The following is a 17,525-nucleotide window of genomic DNA, read 5'->3' on the forward strand; positions in this document are numbered from 1 at the left end:
CAAGTAAACCCCCCAAATCAAGGGACTGTTTACGTAACTTCAAGTAAACCCCCCAAATCAAGGGACTGTTTACGTAACTTCAAGTAAACCCCCCAAATCAAGGGACTGTTTACGTAACTTCAAGTAAACCCCCCAAATCAAGGGACTGTTTACGTAACTTCAAGTAAACCCCCCAAATCAAGGGACTGTTTACGTAACGTCAAGTAAACCTCCCAAATCAAGGAACTGTTTACGTAACTTCAAGTAAACCCCCCAAATCAAGGGACTGTTTACGTAACTTCAAGTAAACCCCCCAAATCAAGGGACTGTTTACGTAACTTCAAGTAAACCCCCCAAATCAAGGGACTGTTTAAGTAACGTCAAGTAAACCCCCCCAAATCAAGGGACTGTTTACGTAACTTCAAGTAAACCTCCCAAATCAAGGGACTGTTTACGTAACTTCAAGTAAACCACCAAATCAAAGACTTTCAGGTCGGATTCACAAAGACCAACGGCCCCTTTTGATATTTTTCAATATTTAACAATGAGAAAGATTTCTATCTTAATCGTATTCAATTCTGTCAATTTCTTTCTTTGTATTTGCTGCATAAATGCACTTTTACAGAGAAACCAAATTTGAAAATTACAAATTTTCAAATAGAAAAATTTGAAAATCTTTGTCATTTACAACTAAATTCTGTGGATAATTAGCATTTAGCATGACATCAATTATACATAAAGATGGGCATCGCCTTTCTAATAATTTTTGGACATTCAAAGTTTTTTATTTTAATTTAAAGTGACTTAAAAATTGATGATATATATCATATTCCAACATTGTGAAAGAGTTCATAATATTTTATTTTGTGCAAAATTCATTAAAATTGTTTTGATATAACTTGTTTTTTTTTATTGCTTTGATTTATAGCTTTTTTATTCGAACTGAAATGTCTTACAATGAATTTAAAGCAAAGGAAATGAGTCTTTGCCACAAGCACTGATTTTCTAATCCCTATATATTTGCAACCCAATGTCGTAGACCTTAGATATTTCAAACTATGAATTCTGTTAGATCAAATAATCTGAGTTTGAAATATTAGATATTTACACCATCAGGTTATAAAGATATAGGTATTATAAAATGTGAGTTTGTGGCAAAGACTAAGACTAAAAAGAACGCAACTTGGAAATATTGTTAAACTCTACTTGAGAATATTGTTGGGTCTCTAACAACATAAAAAAAAGTTTAAAAAATAACTAACAAACTATTCATCTCTACCTGATTAAATTTTTTTTTTTGATATTTATTACATTTATTTGCAATTGAATCATAATTCACCAATTATTTTGAACAAATATATTCATATTTATAACAAGTTATGCTACATTTTCAGTGTTGTTATGCTTTACATGGTTTTGACAAAATCAACGGAAATTTAAAAATCTAGAATAAAAAGGTAAAAAAATCCCCCAAAATGTTGAATGCTTGATATGTGACTTTTTACAACTATTTGCTTTGCAGATTTTTTTGGACCAAATTAATCTCCACACGGGATATTTTATACACTGGAAAAAGTAACATAGATAGATAGATGTTTTGTATATATATGTTTATATATATACACATTACAGTGAGAACAAGAATTATCCTAAATATGATTTTATAATAAGGCATGATGAGTCTAACTTTACGAAAAATAGGCTTTTATTGCAAATCGGTTTTTTTTGGTTTGGTTTAGTTTAGACAAAAAATACATGGTTACGACAAAAAACGATGAGATCTCAAAATCGGTCACATTGTTTTTGTGTGACTTTTCTAACGGCCGACAAGTGACTAAAAACTGTTAAAATGACTAGTTTATAAGAATGATAATAATAATAATAATAACATTTCTCTGATAAGTGAAACATTCAAAAAATCTTATAACCTAAAAATGTGCAAAAATTCATTTTCATTCTAATTGGAAATGAATATATCGGAATGTATAAAGGTTGGAGAAAAAAGAAAAGTATGAAAGAAAAAATTATAAAATGCACAAATTCAATTTTATCACAGAATTATTATAACTAAAGAAGAGTGCACATAGGTTCCCAAAATGACTATATATAATTATAAGACTAAAAAAGTTACGACAGAGATAATGTTTTCTGTCTGACCAAAAGGGATGACTAAATTATGTTGTTTGGCAATATTTTTTACATTTTTATAGTTACATATTTAGCATTTGGTAGGGTTTAAACTAGATTTTTTTTGGTTTCAGGTTTCTGACTAAAATTCAGGATTTTTATTCCAAATTCTTCACTTTCTGTTCGTGAAATATGTTCGAGTTTTAACGCATGAGTTTTTGGTATTTGTGACTAGGTTACTTTTGTATATATAGTGTACAGAGGGAGAGAGGGGTCTAGCTCCTGGGATTTAATCTGGAGATCGGTCCAGACAATCATCATCATCAAGCACCTCTTCAGTTTCCAAAATTTCATCATCATCATCATCCATAACATCACCATCAAGGAGTTCATCCTCATCAATGGTGAGGTGATGTGTACCGGACGGGGTGGACAGGGTTAAGGTTCCGCCTGCGGCGACAAGTCGGTCCCTGGGAATGATATAGACGGTGTGGGAGGCAGTGGAAGCCCCCACACCGTCCCCCTGTCATAAATCAAGTTGACCAGCTATGGATGGAGAAAGGTCGGATTGACTGAGCTGCTGAAGGATTGTGGCCGGAGTACCGGTTAGAACCGTTGCTGGAGTACCGCTGGAGGTCACAAAGATAGTTCGATTTATACCGCCGGAGGTTAATGAAATAGTTTGATTTGGTGCGTCTTCCCGCCATTTGTCGATTGATCGTCGGCGGGCATTCATGAAAAAGTTTGAGACAGTACTTGAGTCAAGACCAAGCTGGCGAGCAATAGTAATCTGCATTTCTTTTGAGGGCCTTTTGGTTTCCTAAAATAAATTGAGGAATTTTAGGTAGGACGGATTGGATTTACCAGGCTTACCCTCTTATAGTCAAACACCTTTCTTAGGCACAAACAGAGAGAAGATACCTTTCAGGCACATATAAATTCAACCCTTTCAGGCACACCCAGATGAAGGTTAACTTTTAGGCACACAATAAACCAACAAAGGCATACATCTCAAGGCCTAGGCACATGAAGAAGGATAGCTTTGTAGCTGATTGTGCGGATTGTGCACAGGTGCTGGGATAGAGGTCATCCCGTGGTAAGCTGACCCATCCTGAAGGCTGGTCATTGCAGGGTCATATGTGTCATCATAATCCATACCATCTCCACAGTCATACACCTCATACTTGATATTACCATCAGAACAGTCAAGGTCGGAGTCGTCTCCATCAGGTCCTTCCCTCCACTTGTCATGGGATCGACGGCGGGCATTCATGAAGAAGTTTCCAACGGTGGTTGGTTCAAGTCCCAGCTGGCGGGCAATGGTGACCTGCATTTCCTTGGAAGGTCGCTTGGTCTCCTAAAAGGAATAAATCCGAGTTGAGAATCGAGGTTTGATAATGTTTAATCAACACAAAATCCCAGTGCATGGTGCAGCAATGCTTCCAAGTTTTTATTAAAAAATCAAAACAAAAAAAAGTTGAAAATAAACTAAATGATAACCTTGTAAGCATTGTCAGTGGTGATTAGTGAAACAAAACAATGGTTTGAGTACAATGTACAGTGGTAACCAAAAAACTATGGAATGATTGTCGTCTTCTTTATATTGTGAAATTAGAGACTAATTTATTTCTAAAGAAAAAGTTTTAAAATGTGACATTTATAACAAAGAAAGTGAAAACTTAGCACAAACTGTAATTTTCTAATCTTTATATCTTTGCTTCCAGATATAGAGGTTAGAAAATCTAAATTTAAGGAAAGTGTACGTTTCTTTGAAGATCTTTAGGGAAATTTCATATATACATGCAGTGGTAGGCGATTATATCAATACAATGAAGAATTATTTCGATTTCAATTTTGATTTATATCAAACTGTTAAACATAGAAGTCATGAGAAACTGTCAATCAAAAAAGATTACTTGTAAAATTGTAATCTATATATAAATTTAGCTTGTCTGTCTGTTTGTTTGTATCCAATAAACGTCAAAACGGCGGAACCGATCGGGCCCAAATTTTGTGTGGGACCCCAGGGAAGGTTTATGAATGATCAAAATTTTTGTTTTTGTTTTATACTGTACAAAGAGAAGATGCTCACAGTTGAAATAGAAAACAAAAGTTGAAATAGAAAATGGGCGCGAAGCGTCCAAAAAGCCTAGTTCTTAAAAAGCTTTTTAATAATCAAAACTTAAATAAAAAAGTCGTCTTCATTGTATGAATAAAAAAATACAAAAATCATTCCACGTTTTTTTTACTACAGTCGATCCAGATGTCTTCGTATATGTTAAGTCTTTTTTTGATGATTAAAAAATAATCATAAAATAATTTTCAAATATTAAAATAAAAAGTTCTGTCAAATAATGTAAGGTTGGTTCAGTAAATAACATAATGTGAAAAAAGTTGAAATTGTATTTTTTTGTTTGAATTATGAAAGTTCTTTTTAATAAAAAAATCACAAAATACAATTTCAACGAGAAAGAAAAGAAAAGTGAAATAAGAAAAATCAGGAAAATAAATAAAAATAAAAACATTTTTTTCTCCTTTGCTTGACTTTGGAATGTGCCTGTGAAGAAGGAAAGGTCTCAACCCGTTTCTTGAAAGGTGGGGCCAAAAAGAAAGGTTTGGCCCTAAAGAAAGGTCACAGGGCCAGTAGAAGAGAAAGATTGCCACTAGAAAGGAAGAGTGCCACTAGAAAGGAAGAGTGCCACACGAAAGGAAGAGCGAAAGAAAGGTGTTGACTATAGTTCACATTGTTATAAAAACCTAACATTTTATTAGAAATATCAAACTACCGAAACCATTTAGAAATAACGAAAATTTCATCGAAATTATAAACAGATTGTAAGAGATATCTAGCTCCCTAATCATTAAAGCTTTCACATTCTGTTGGTAATTTCGAAAAAGCCGTTCACAATTACGAAACGTAAGTTGAATATTTCGAATAAAACGTGAGAAGTTCTTCTAACAGTGCAAAGTGCTGGTACAATAACATTAATACATAAGTGCACAAGTGCATGTTTACAAACGGAATACAGAGTTACCCACAAAGAATGAAACTTTGGCGACGATTGTGCAGAATTTCAGAATTTCAGAATTTCAGGGCAGAACATCAAATTCAACTTTCTGGTTCAAGTTTCATCCTTTTTGGGTTACCCTGTACAGTACTGTTGATATAGGTGCATAACTTTTCAAGTTTATAACAACAGTACATGATTATATGTCCACCCAGATAAAGTGCAGAAGTTGTGCTTTATAAAGTGCCCCTGAGACACAGTATTTAAATTAAACTAATATTGTGTTATTATTAGGTAATGATCTGAATCATTTTCAAAATATTTAACAATATGTTTGAGCATTAGAACATAATATAATCAGCTACTCTTAACACTTTTAACAGATTGTTAAACATTTTTATAATGTTTCTTGCATTAAATATTTATAACACAACATAAGCCTTGCTTGAGTGCACACAAATTGTATTTCAATTTTTAGAAAGAAGCATTTTAGTACGTTCATATATACGTTGTAAATTATTTCTTTTTACCAAAAAATCCATTTTTAGGACAAAAATTAGGAAATTTTTTCATTTATTTGACAATACATTTCTAATTAGGAATTTTAATAATCTTTGTTCTACATTCCTAAGTTTTCTCATTTTTTATACACACGAATATAAATTCTTAAATATTTTTTAACTTAAAATTTTAATCCTGAAAATGTAAGTATTTTTAAATCCGGATAATCTCTACTTGCGGATAGGCTTAGAAACTTTATGATTTTTGACGTTTTTGAATTTCATATTAAAATTTTTTTCAAGTATCACGAAAAAGAAAGTTTGGCTGATTAAAAGTGAATGAACAATTTGTACCTTAAAAATAGCCTGTAGGGTACGGCGTTGGAGATCCGTAAAAACCAAGCGGGGCTTCTTGGATGCCTGCCCCCCCTGGGCCGGCGAGTGCGTGGTGTCTACCAGCTCCATAACGTCTTTCCTCTTGCACGCTGAAAAAAATGGCGGTTTGATAAAATTGGCGGGAACATTTTTCGGAAATGTTGAAATCCTCCAGTTTTCCACCTTTTGCAATTTTACAGGATTAGTTAAAGAAGATGAAAAACATGAGAATATCAAATTTCAAACAAGGTTCCAGTTAATCAATTTCTAACTCTACATATTTGGAATATTATAAACAAAAAGAATATTTTTAGCATGCTAAGAAAGGTTGGTAATGAAATATAAAATTAATATTTAGAGTGATTGGTTGAAGGAAACATGAAGAAAATATCGAGTGGTAAAGGGGGTGAGGGGGAGGGGTGAGAGAACAATGATTACTAAAGATGAGCAATTCTAACCCTCTCATTACTCATACTAACAGGGGCAAATGAGAGAGGAGGGGAATAGGAGAAAAGTAATGAAAGAAACAGTCTAACAATTTATAACAAAATAGACATGAAACTATGAAATATCATGCAAGAATAGGATGAAAAGCGTTTGAACAAGAGAAAGGTAAATATGAGCGTCATTCAATAAGAAAAAGAACCATGAATTGTGAATTTCCTTTCCCGCAAAATTGGAGGATTTCTTCGTTGACAATTTTACAAATTGCGCGTTTTCGAAGATTGAGAATTGTGGGTGGGAATTGTACGTATGATGGGGATCTAAAGTGGGGTATAATGATGTGGGGAAATAAGGGGGAAAGATGAGAGAATGAAAAAAGTGGCTTGAGAATTAATAATATCTTTCAACACTAACAAAATAAAAATAAATAAGTATTCTAACTACAATTTATACAAAAATACTACTTTAAGACAAATATTTCTTTTATGCATTTCAATTTTGTAAAAGTTTTAAATAACATTTTGAATATATTAAAAAAGGGCGTTTTCTGTTTCTAAGACAGCGTGAGGTAAAAAAAAACAAATATTTATTAAGGGTGTAGAAAGGGGTCTCAACTAAAAATAATTTACACTAAATTTTAAACGTAAAACATAAAAGTAAAATTGGTAGAAACAATAAAAGAGAGATGCATAAGTGAGATTTGAAATATTTTTAAAGCTTTAAACAGGTATTGAGTTTTTTTGAAATGTAATATACTTTTTTAACCCGATTTAGAATTACAATATCGATAAAAAATTCCCAAACAATCATAAAATTGATCGTTTTTTTTGCACTGTTTATTCATTTTTTATGTTTGAAAAAGTACTTTTTTCTGTGTCCCCTGTACTTTTTTGTTTGATTTACAAAAAACATTTTTAGACGGCCTCTGGTCAATTGGTGTTTATTTTAGCCCTTAAATACTTACAGTTCGTGAGTAAACCTAAAATTCAGGGAGAAAAAAACATTAATAATATAATTTAAGTTTAAAATTTAAATTTTTTAGAATGAATNTTTGCTGAATCTTCAAAAAAATAATTTGAATCTAAACGTTTGAATTGGATAATTTGAGATGAATAAAATGTAAAATTTCAAATCATAAATGATCATCCCCGCCCCCTATTACTTTTAAGAATATTTACCATGAGCACCCGTTATAATCAGATCCCCCCCCCACTCCCAAAAATGGCAGACAATAGAATTTTCTTTTAATCCCATCGATTTGCTACATATTTCTTGCAAACTTGTCTTGTTTCAAAACAAATTCAGAAATTTTGTAAAAACAACTTTTATTATTTTCATGAAAATATTAATAACCGTAAATTCTAGACAGAAAAACAGAAGTGAAAGCAAAGGAAAGGAAAGTGAAGAGAAGCGGGAGTGACAAATCGTTTTTCTCTGTCCTTGAAAACACAAGAAAAGGACTGAAAACTGCAGAAAACAAGTTTGGCGGATTTTAAACTCTCAAGTTTTCCCCCGTAAACTGTACACATTTTCAATGTACAGTTTACACTATCTCGAATTTCCGTGGATTTGTCACCCCCACCCGTACTTACCAATGAGAAGAAAATGAATGGCAGGAGGTGTACGGAGATTTTCTCCGATTTTTTCCTTGGTTAGAGGAAGCATGATTTACATGTGACTCACCTAAGGGGAGCAAACAATTTTGTTACCTTTTATTTAAAATTGATTTTTGTCGAAAAAAAATTGTCAAAATAAAAAAAATAAAGTTTGTGTTTTAAAATAAACAAAAATTTAAAATAAAATAAAACAATTGGTAACAAAAAATGTCTGGACGGTGTCACTGTTCTGAAAATTATGAAAAGAAAGAAAGAAAAGAAGAAATGAAGAAAATATCTGATGTACCCCTTATAGCTTCAAAATTTTTATCTCCTGAAGCTAGAAGAGTTACAAAGCATGCATCATGTTTAACAAAAATGTAAACATAAACAAACAACTAAATCATAATAACTGAGATGTTAAAAAATGTTATAGTATCAAAATAAAATTATATTCTTAAAACTATTTAAATTCTATGCTTGATGAACAACCCTGTATCATTTATCGTAAACTTTCTGAGGTATATATTTGTGTTAATTGTATCAAGTAACCAATAAACTTCGTCAGTAAAAAAATGTTCCAAATGTTTAAAAATGTTTTAAAATATTGTAAAAATTTACCTGAACGACCACGATCTTTCTCTGCCGCCGATTGTTGCATAACTGAAAATAAAAATAAATTATTATTTTTTAAAATACTAGTTCTATTTCTACAAGAGGGGGAGGGTTGTATGTATTGCTAATTGACAGCTCTATAATGCCTGATCAACAAACTATTTTAAACTGCTCGATAATTATTGTTATTATTATCATTATTATCATTATTATTATAGTATTATCATGGAATAATAATAGTCTTATTTTTTCCCAATATTCTATATACATGGATAATTACTTTTCGGCTTAGCTTTTAATAAAACATACTTATTAATTTAGAATAAAGATATAAAGGATAGAAAGTTAAATAGATAGATAAATATATGTAAATAGTTAGAAAGAAAGATAGAATGGTTGCGCAAAAAGATTTAACAAGATAAATAAAGAATCCTATAATGAATTAAACAAATAATTGGATTAAGCGGCAGAACTGATGTTTGCGGCAAAATTTTCTTTCTCGCGTTTTTTGACTCTCCATTATTGTGTCTGTACAATAATTGTTTGTCTGTTCAAAGATTGTGTCGTCTAGTTGTCTAGAGTTGTCAGCTCGGTTTCCTTTTTAATTCTATCTGTCACCGCTAGATGTCACCCAGATCAAATCTACATTTCAAAATTGATTCTCTAAACACGTTTCCATTCAACAAAGTGTATTCAAGATTGAATAAAAATAAAATTTTCCTGAATATTGTTTTAGAAAATTGAATTTTATTTTAATATTCAAACTACGTTTGATCTTTATAACAGTTTAGAGACCAAAGGGGGAGCACATTGGGTAACAAAAGGTAACAAAGTTTTCAAGAAAACCTGCTTCCCCTCCCCTCCATCCTGCAAAGCAAAACCTGACAAATCTTATGGCTTCGTTGTTAAAAAAGTATGTCGGAAGGAAACGTAAAACTGTGTAAAGACCTACAAAGTCTGCCTACACACATACACCATCTGCGCCAGATTATATTTGATACTTTAAAAATCTTTAATTTAATATTTTTAAATAAAGTTCTATTAAATATTATTTTTATTCAGTTTTCCAAAGATGTCAAGCCTGGACCACTATTTATACCGCCAAGCAATAAAGCCAGAAGGGCAGGGGCTTGATACAAAACATGGAGCTTATATTTTTAAACTACATAAATTGCAGCGTTTCAATATAAAATGTTTGAAGGATAAAGATGCAATTTATGAAAATGAATTGAAATATTTAAACATTTTCAAATTTTCCCAAGTTTTGATTGAAACGTCAAATTTCGGACCAAACAATCGAATGGTCCTTCAATGCTCTGACCCCTATAAATTTAAATTCAACAATTTCAAAATCTAAAATATTAGAATTTTCATAGAACGTACTGTAAGCAAGCTAGTGTACGCAAAAGAAGGGGGGTTGGGGAAGTATATAGGAAATCGGTTAAAATGACGAAAATATATCGGATATATATACTATATAGGTTTATCTACAATCCATATATTGGGTCGGTGAACAACCTTGAACCAATTGTTGTGTTTTATAGGTTTTTAATATTTTGTCTCGTAGATTTTCTGCAGTTCACTTATGCAATTATTGTATTTAGTTTTGCGGATTTTCTGTTAAAAAAAGCGATGAATAGATTTTATGCAGTCGATGAATAGATTTTATGCAGTCGATGAATAGATTTTATGCAGTCGATGAATAGATTTTATGCAGTCGATGAATAGATTTTATGCAGTCGATGAATAGATTTTATGCAGTCGATTAATAGATTTTTAATATGTTGTCTCGTTTTCTCAGGCTGCAGTCGATGTATGGATTTCTCAAAATCAAATCAATTTATAGATTTTTCTGAGGATGCAATCAATGTATGGATTTACACTTGTTACTTACAGATCAATTTCAGGGAGAAAGTGGGGACTCGAATTACTCTTTTCCAATTTCCAAAGGTCATATGAGATTCATTTTTTGGGGACTTACAAAGTTAATAGAGCTAGGGGGTTTGGGTTAAAAAAAGCAACTCAATGTTACTTCGAGGCTTTAAAATACCCCATTTTGGTCATAAAAACGTAAATATTTGTTTAAGGTAATTTTACATTATGTTTACGTAATTAATTTTACATAATCACATAATTTTACATAAATGTAAAAGAAAAAAGCCAGAAACTTGGTTTCAAATTTCAACAGGGTAAAGAAAACAATTATATCGCCTGTTCTGGCGCAAAATTATAAAATAAATGTAGACAGTACTTTCATGAAAGGGGTGGCGAAATTATGATAAGAATGGCTTAAAAAGACAACTCCCTTGCTAAACACTTATTCCAAGAACGACCGACTTATCAGCAAACATTAAGCTTAACTTTCTAAATTACATTTCTATAGTTTAAATAAATCGATTTAAAAATGAAAGTATTGTCTAATTTAAAAAATATGTTTTTAGTTCATTTCTGAATTTTAAATGGATTTAGTTTTAGGTTAATAATGTGAAACTAACAAAATATTAACAATAATAATAATCAAGCTGTTTGAAACGCCTTCTTTGTTTTTTTAAACAATACAAAATTAATAATAAGCCTTTTATATCAAGCTTTAATGCATATATTATAAAGAAGTCAACCCCTCCCCCCCCCCCCCCCCCCCCCCATCCAGCTGGTCAAAATAATTTCATATTTAGGGAAACTCAGAATCCCCAGATTTCGCCAAAAACGTTAAATCGATATTCAAATTTAGGCTAATCTAAATTTAATGAATTCCCCTTCCCCCCATTTCCCTCTCGACTCTTCCCCCTCCTCCCCCCCGTCTCCTCTTAAGATGGTAATTTTCAATTTGATGATTAAAAAAGTTAATTGGAAAAAGTTTAGATGATTCGCAAAAAAAGGCGTATATTGCGAATTCCATGGAATATGTGTAATAATTTGTTATATGCAAAATATAGGTTTTCAATAATTGCATACATTACATTTTCGCACAGCAGAGATGCATCTATTTGTAATAAATCAAAATTGTGCATCCCCATGTCAAATTTTGTACTCTTTTACTCTCAAAATTTGAACAAAAAAATCAACATTTGGTAAAAATCTCCAAGAAAAAGCCCGCCAAATCCGGAGGAGAAACCCCGCCAAGATCTTGTAAATGCGGCAAATTAGGAAATATATCTAAAATCGGTAAAAGGGCTGGGATAAGAATAAAAAGGGAATCTTAATTAGAATCTTTAAAGAAAGAGAAATCGAACATGAAATGTCAAGTCCCCTATCCGGTTTTAATGGCATCACACAAAAACATTTTATTTTGAACATTAATAAAAGTACAGAATTGCTTTGCAATAAACCCCTCGACATTCAATCTAGAGCTTCGCATCGGAAATGTTATATCATAAAGTTGACACGTCACCCAGTCTCCCAGTTTGGTTTGGTTTTATCTTCTTCCCTCTTGGTGTTTGACACTAATGGCGCGCTAAACTGTTCGGGAATATTCCTTTGCACTCAAATCTTGAATATTTTGTCTTTTAACAATGTTAGAGATACAAAAAATGAAAACTATATATAGGGGTAATGGATACTGGATAGACAAGGGCGGATAAGCTTTGAAATTGTTTCCACAAATCCCTGAAACTTCAAGTTGAAATCCATGAAAGTTTGAAAACAGGAAAGATTAATTTGCGTTGAGGATTTTGACCAATTTGAGATTTTGAAAGAGTAATGAAGTAAAGGTTGGGGGGGGGGGGGGGGGGGGGGGGCAGGAAGTGCTTTGCGAGGTAACTAAAGCTTATGTATAATCTGCTAACTTTAAACCGAGGATTAAAGTTTAAACCCTGGATAGAAAAACAAGAATTTCCTACTTTTCCCGGATTTCCCGCGGTAAACTTTCCCGCGGTTCTCCGGAGTTTGAAACACGGGGAAACTTTACACAATCACCGCGGACAGAAAATCCGCCAAATATTTCTATAAAAATAATCTGAACAAACAATTCTAATTTAACGAGGGTCAATTTCAGTTAATCACAGTATTATTGTTGTTTAGTTTGAATAGTCTTCTTAACTTATATCAGTTTACAATTAGTATAAGTTACTTTAGTTTGGTTCTATCCATCTATCTTCCATCATGTTCATCATGTCTATCTATCTATATATCTTTCTATCTATCTTCCATTATGCCTCTCAATCTAGCTATCTTCCATTAGACTATTAAACCACTAGCTGTCTATTTGTCCGTCATGTCTATCTATATATAATTTGTGATATTAAGAAACTACCATTTTGAGATACATGCCATATATAAAAACAATTTTTATATTTTCATTTAATAATCCCCCTCTCCCTTACTTTATTCCTCCCCCCTTCCTTTATTCTACCCCCCCCCCCACCATCCTCCCTTTATTCTCCTCCCCCCTTTTCTTTTATTCGTATTTGTGCGTTCGTATTTCGCGTGTTTGTGCGTCGGCAAATGAATCCCATGGACCAAACTGATAACGGAATCGAGGGGGGGGGGGCAATGCACCTGCCATATCTCCCCCCTCCTAGGTACCCTTTGAAAGCACCCCTCCCCCCCCCCTTATTCGCCGCATGAACATATGTGATGTAAGCGTATTCCCCACTGTTTCAGTTAGGTTCCATGAGAATATTTTTTTTGAAACAAAATTAAAGAAAAAAAATGTTTTTAAAAGTAGTAAAGTATAGTAGCCCAAAAATATTGCTACACTTAAATTATTAGGATAAGAAAAGGAAAAAATAAGAAAGACAGAAAAGAAGACATTGAGACAAAGTAGTTAAAAGTTGGTTTAGATATATTTGATTTACAGAAAATAAGGATATTTAAAAAAACGCAGAACTATAAACGAACTTATAAATGATTTTGCCAGAATACAAATTGCTATTTTGAAAAATAAATCGTATAAAGCAAAATGGAGTTTTAAAAAATGGTGAAAAGAACAAAGAGACAAAATGTATTCTAAGAGTTTGTATATGATTTACAGTATATACTGTATACATCTGCGAATCTTAATTAAAATTGATGCTTGGCTTTATATAGGGGCTTGGTTGGGGGGTGGGGAGATGAACATATGTCCCACCATATGCATCTGTGTTTTATGTTAATTTAACCCTATACAAGTGCGCCGAGGGAGGGGGGGCACGCGTTCCCCTTGAGTGCTTGCACGCAACGCTAATATTATCTGAACGCGCGTTTGCTTTCTCATTTCAGTTTTAATTCGGATTCTTTATGTTCACCGAATTTTATAAAATTCAATTGTTCAAGTTGCTTGCCATGAATAAAAGCTTAACGGCGTGGGAATAAAAACATATTTTCGTGGATTTTCAACAATTTTTTCATTTTCATATACAACATTATGTTCACTGTCAAAGCCCGCGAAAGCAGGGGGTCTTAAATAGAAAATAAACAACGTTTTCCTTTCTTAAAAACTCGTTAAAAATTGTCATTGTCAAAGTCCAAAAATTTAATGAAAAAAATGAAAAGAAAAAAAACTAAAAAACTAAAAAAACTAAAAAAAACTTACTTTTATTGCCGCCCTGTAGGGAGGACTCGGACAGCGAAACTAAACATTGGAAATTTATTTATTTTTAAAAATCAAAACCGCTAATTTTTGTAATTTTCTTGGCATTACATTCAGGGACGGTGGTAAGGGGTGGATTAACAAATCAACATAAAAATAATGAAAACTGAATAATGTAAACTAAATAGGATTAAGAAAATGAAAATATTTAAATATCATTAAGTCGAAAAACAAAAGTTTAAATTATCATTTAATTTGCATAAAAATAAAAAAATAAAGTAAAAAATAAAGAAAAATTATGTCTTTTGTTTGGTCAGGTTGTTGTCCAATTTTCCTTAATATTAACATTTTATGCATCTAGTCTATTGGAAAGTTTTGTCATTTTATAATCATATAGATTACTCACCAGCAAGACGAAGAGCACTCATCCTTTGAAACTCAGGCTCTTGAAGCCATTTAAACATTCGTCTAAATGTTTCTCTGCCTGATTTTAGCTTGGACCATGGCTTGGGGTTCCTCAATAGATCGGATAGGGTTCCCTGGGACCTACACAGGACTCTTTGGGCAAATATAGCTTGAGGGATTGAATAACGTTTTAATTCAGCTGATATTCTCTGCGCCAATTCTTTGGTGTTGATTTCTTCAATTTCTCCAGAGGATGATGTGGTAGAGTTGGGGGATTTCATGGATTGATGTTGTGGAAGGCTGTGGTGAAGGATGGTTGTGGGAGGAAGGATGGGGGAAGGGTGGGGAAGGGATTGAGGGGAAGGTGGAGAAAGGTCTCTGTGGTGTAAAGATGGAGAAGGGTGAGGGGAGATGGTGTGAGGGGAGATGGAGGCCATGCCGTTGAGGCTGGGGTTGTTGGTGGAGGTTAAAGGGGTGGTGGTGTAGATGGAGGAGGAGTAGGTTGTGTTCACGTCAGAGGTCGGGGACCTCTCATTGTCTCCAGAGTTTGGGGACAAATCATGAGGGGACTGAGGGTCAAGATTGCTTCTGTAATCATAAGGGTTTGGGGAGATTGGTTTATGAGGGGAGTGGAGTCCATTTTGGGAGTAGGGTTGAGGGGAGAGGGTGGGGGAGTGCTGGGACATGTGATGAATCATATGGTTATTCTGGGAGTAGTGGGGAGGGGACATTCCCATGCTGACCAGCTTACTGTCGTAGCTGTAGGGGGAGGAGAGGGATATCTGGGCGAGGGAGTTGTTCTGCATAACTGTGAAGGTTCCAGAGACATTGGGGGAGGAAACAGGATATCCAAACTTCTCCCCCATCTGGAGGGAAGAAATGGGAGGCAGGGGTGTCATAGGCTGGAGGGGGGTAAGGGTGGCGTAGTGGTGCCCCTGTGGAGTACTGAGATAACCAGGAGGTGTCATTCTTCCATTAACAGAGGATAACGTTTGGTAGGTCGGCTCCGACATTCGAAAATCTGATGTGTCAATCATGGTCTCAGAATTTTCGGCGGATTCGTCGTCTAGTGGTCCAGGTTGGCCGGCAGGCTCTTCGTCAATCGGCGGCGTGGGCGATGGGTCAATAACTTGTTCAGAGTCAGTTTGTTGAAGTTCGACTACACTGTGCGGAAGTAGCTCTTGCTTGACCCTTGGGTCGTAGTCTTCTGATGGTTGAATTGTGTCCGGGATATCCGTCGGTTCCACCGGTTCAATCCCCGCCGCCGATAGCTCGACCAGGTGCGCAATATTACCCACAACCACTACACGCCGCTGGATTTCCCCCCCTCCTCCCCCTCGAATTTCCCCAGCTGCCGCTATGACAGCTTGTAAATCCTGCGCATGCGCAGCTGGTGTTAAATTTTGCGCATTCTCTGTTGAGACACAATTATCGATTTCTACAGCTGTTAGAATTTCTTCATCATTTTCTAAATTTTGAGCCTGGCCCTCGTCCCCTGGGCCCCCCTGATCCATAATGGGCCACCCCTCACGGTCCAAGCTTTGACCAAATCACTATAGTTTGTAATGGAATCACTTTTAGTCACTTGGTTCACTGTTAAAAATCACTTTTATACTTTTCTTCCGCCATGTTTTTTTACAACACGTTTATCAATGTCTATCTTGTTGTCTCCTGCCAAACTAGAGGTGTAAACTACACCTGTTTCAAGCAAAAACACTCTTGACACTCAAGTGTTACTTCTTTAGATCGTATGTACACCTTTGTGGAGTGTACAGTGTACACCGTAGATTTCGTAGATTTTCTTCAGCTTACGGTTTCTGAGGAATTTTCTACTGTTATGGCTGCCTCCCGAACCTACCAGCCTCCTCGAGGTTTGTTGGAAAGCAGGTATAAACCAGCCTCGACACTCTAGGGGGTGTTAAACAACTCACACACCCTTATTTAACCCTACCCACCCCTGTCCACCCCTTGTTGTACAAGGAGATGGTGTAGAGGGGGTTGTTGAGTACATGATGCCGGTTAATCGATGCCAAGAGCCCCCCGCGAGTAGAGAGAGAGTCAAGCATTGATTTTAGGAGGCTCCCTTCGATTTTCCTATTTCTGGTTTACGCAGATTTTGCGTATTTTCTCAGCCTGATTCACAATTCCACGCTGTGTATGTACGCTTTTATTGATGTTGTACATGTATAAAATAAAAGAATTCATCCGTACATGATAATGTAATTTATAATTTATCTATGGTAACAACAAGAGTAAAAGGTTTTGCCAGTTGCCCCCCCCCGTTTCCTCTTTGGACTTTTACCACAAAAATATTTTAGTCGTAAGGAATGAAGCGTTGATGGAATGATAATTGTAAAAGTAGGAATCTTAAAGGGACTGTATAGGTAAACTTCCATTCCTCGATTTACCCTTTAAACCTTTCTACGATCAATAATTTGGAAGATATCGTCGATTTTCTAATTTAAACAGTGTTTAATTCTTACAACTTTTGTTCATTGTTTCTGTAACAAGAAATCCGAAATTCACTTTAAAAGAGATTCCTTATTTGAAAATAACACAACCATCTTTTTAAAGATAAATCATGAATATCTCATTTTTCTTGATCTGACAAAGTTTTTAAGGGTACCGTTGTGAATTGATCATGTGAGAAAACTTATGAGATAAAGGAAAAAAATTAAGGACATGCAATGGCGTCATGTTCGTCATAATATATGAAAAACGTGAAAACAAAGAAAATATAGAAATTGAAACTTTCATGAATAAAAAGTTAATGAGCATTTAAACTTACCAAGGAATGCAATCTAAATAATAAAGGGACTGTAATTGCGGAGTTTAAAGTGTCCCAAGGGACTGTAATTGCGTAGTTTAAAGTGTCCCAAGGGACTGTAATTGCGTAGTTTAAAGTGTCCAAAGGTACTGTAATTGCGTAATTTAAAGTGTCCCAAGGGACTGTAATTGCGTAGTTTAA

The 17,525-nt window shown here is 34.2% G+C and overlaps 1 protein-coding gene across 9 annotated transcripts; it reads right to left on the bottom strand.

The window, feature by feature from the left end:
• Positions 1 to 1,280: 1,280 nt before the first annotated feature.
• LOC111714504 (hepatocyte nuclear factor 6) lies at positions 1,281 to 16,501 on the bottom strand. 9 transcript variants are annotated; one of them, XM_023489632.1, is made up of 7 exons: positions 14,559 to 16,498; positions 14,156 to 14,194; positions 8,650 to 8,691; positions 8,026 to 8,116; positions 7,398 to 7,412; positions 5,969 to 6,099; positions 2,842 to 2,926 (listed from the first exon to the last, which is right to left on the bottom strand). In XM_023489632.1, the coding sequence occupies exons 1-6, from the start codon at positions 16,069 to 16,071 to the stop codon at positions 5,970 to 5,972; spliced, it is 1,830 nt and encodes a 609-aa protein (XP_023345400.1). In that variant the 5' UTR covers positions 16,072 to 16,498; the 3' UTR covers positions 2,842 to 2,926; position 5,969. The 9 variants fall into 9 exon arrangements, with proteins under 9 accessions (XP_023345397.1, XP_023345394.1, XP_023345396.1 ...); XM_023489631.1 differs by lacking the exon at positions 2,842 to 2,926 and adding an exon at positions 3,379 to 3,463; XM_023489629.1 differs by lacking the exon at positions 8,026 to 8,116 and having other exon boundaries at positions 1,281 to 2,926; positions 14,559 to 16,492.
• Between the last annotated feature and the right edge of the window lie 1,024 nt (positions 16,502 to 17,525).

The sequence above is a fragment of the Eurytemora carolleeae genome, unplaced genomic scaffold (genome assembly GCF_000591075.1).
Source record: "Eurytemora carolleeae unplaced genomic scaffold, Eaff_2.0 scaffold1575, whole genome shotgun sequence".
In the NCBI taxonomy this organism is placed as follows: domain Eukaryota; kingdom Metazoa; phylum Arthropoda; class Copepoda; order Calanoida; family Temoridae; genus Eurytemora; species Eurytemora carolleeae.

Coding starts and splice junctions, on each gene's coding strand:
- LOC111714504 (XM_023489626.1), bottom strand. CDS start 16,071: ATGGATCAGGGGGGCCCAGGGGACGAGGGCCAGGCTCAAAATTTAGAA. Junction 14,195..14,558: donor GAGTGCTCTTCGTCTTGCTG/GTGAGTAATCTA, acceptor TCCAATGTTTAG/TTTCGCTGTCCGAGTCCTCC. Junction 8,692..14,155: donor CCTACAGGGCGGCAATAAAA/GTAAGTTTTTTT, acceptor TTTTATTTTCAG/TTATGCAACAATCGGCGGCA.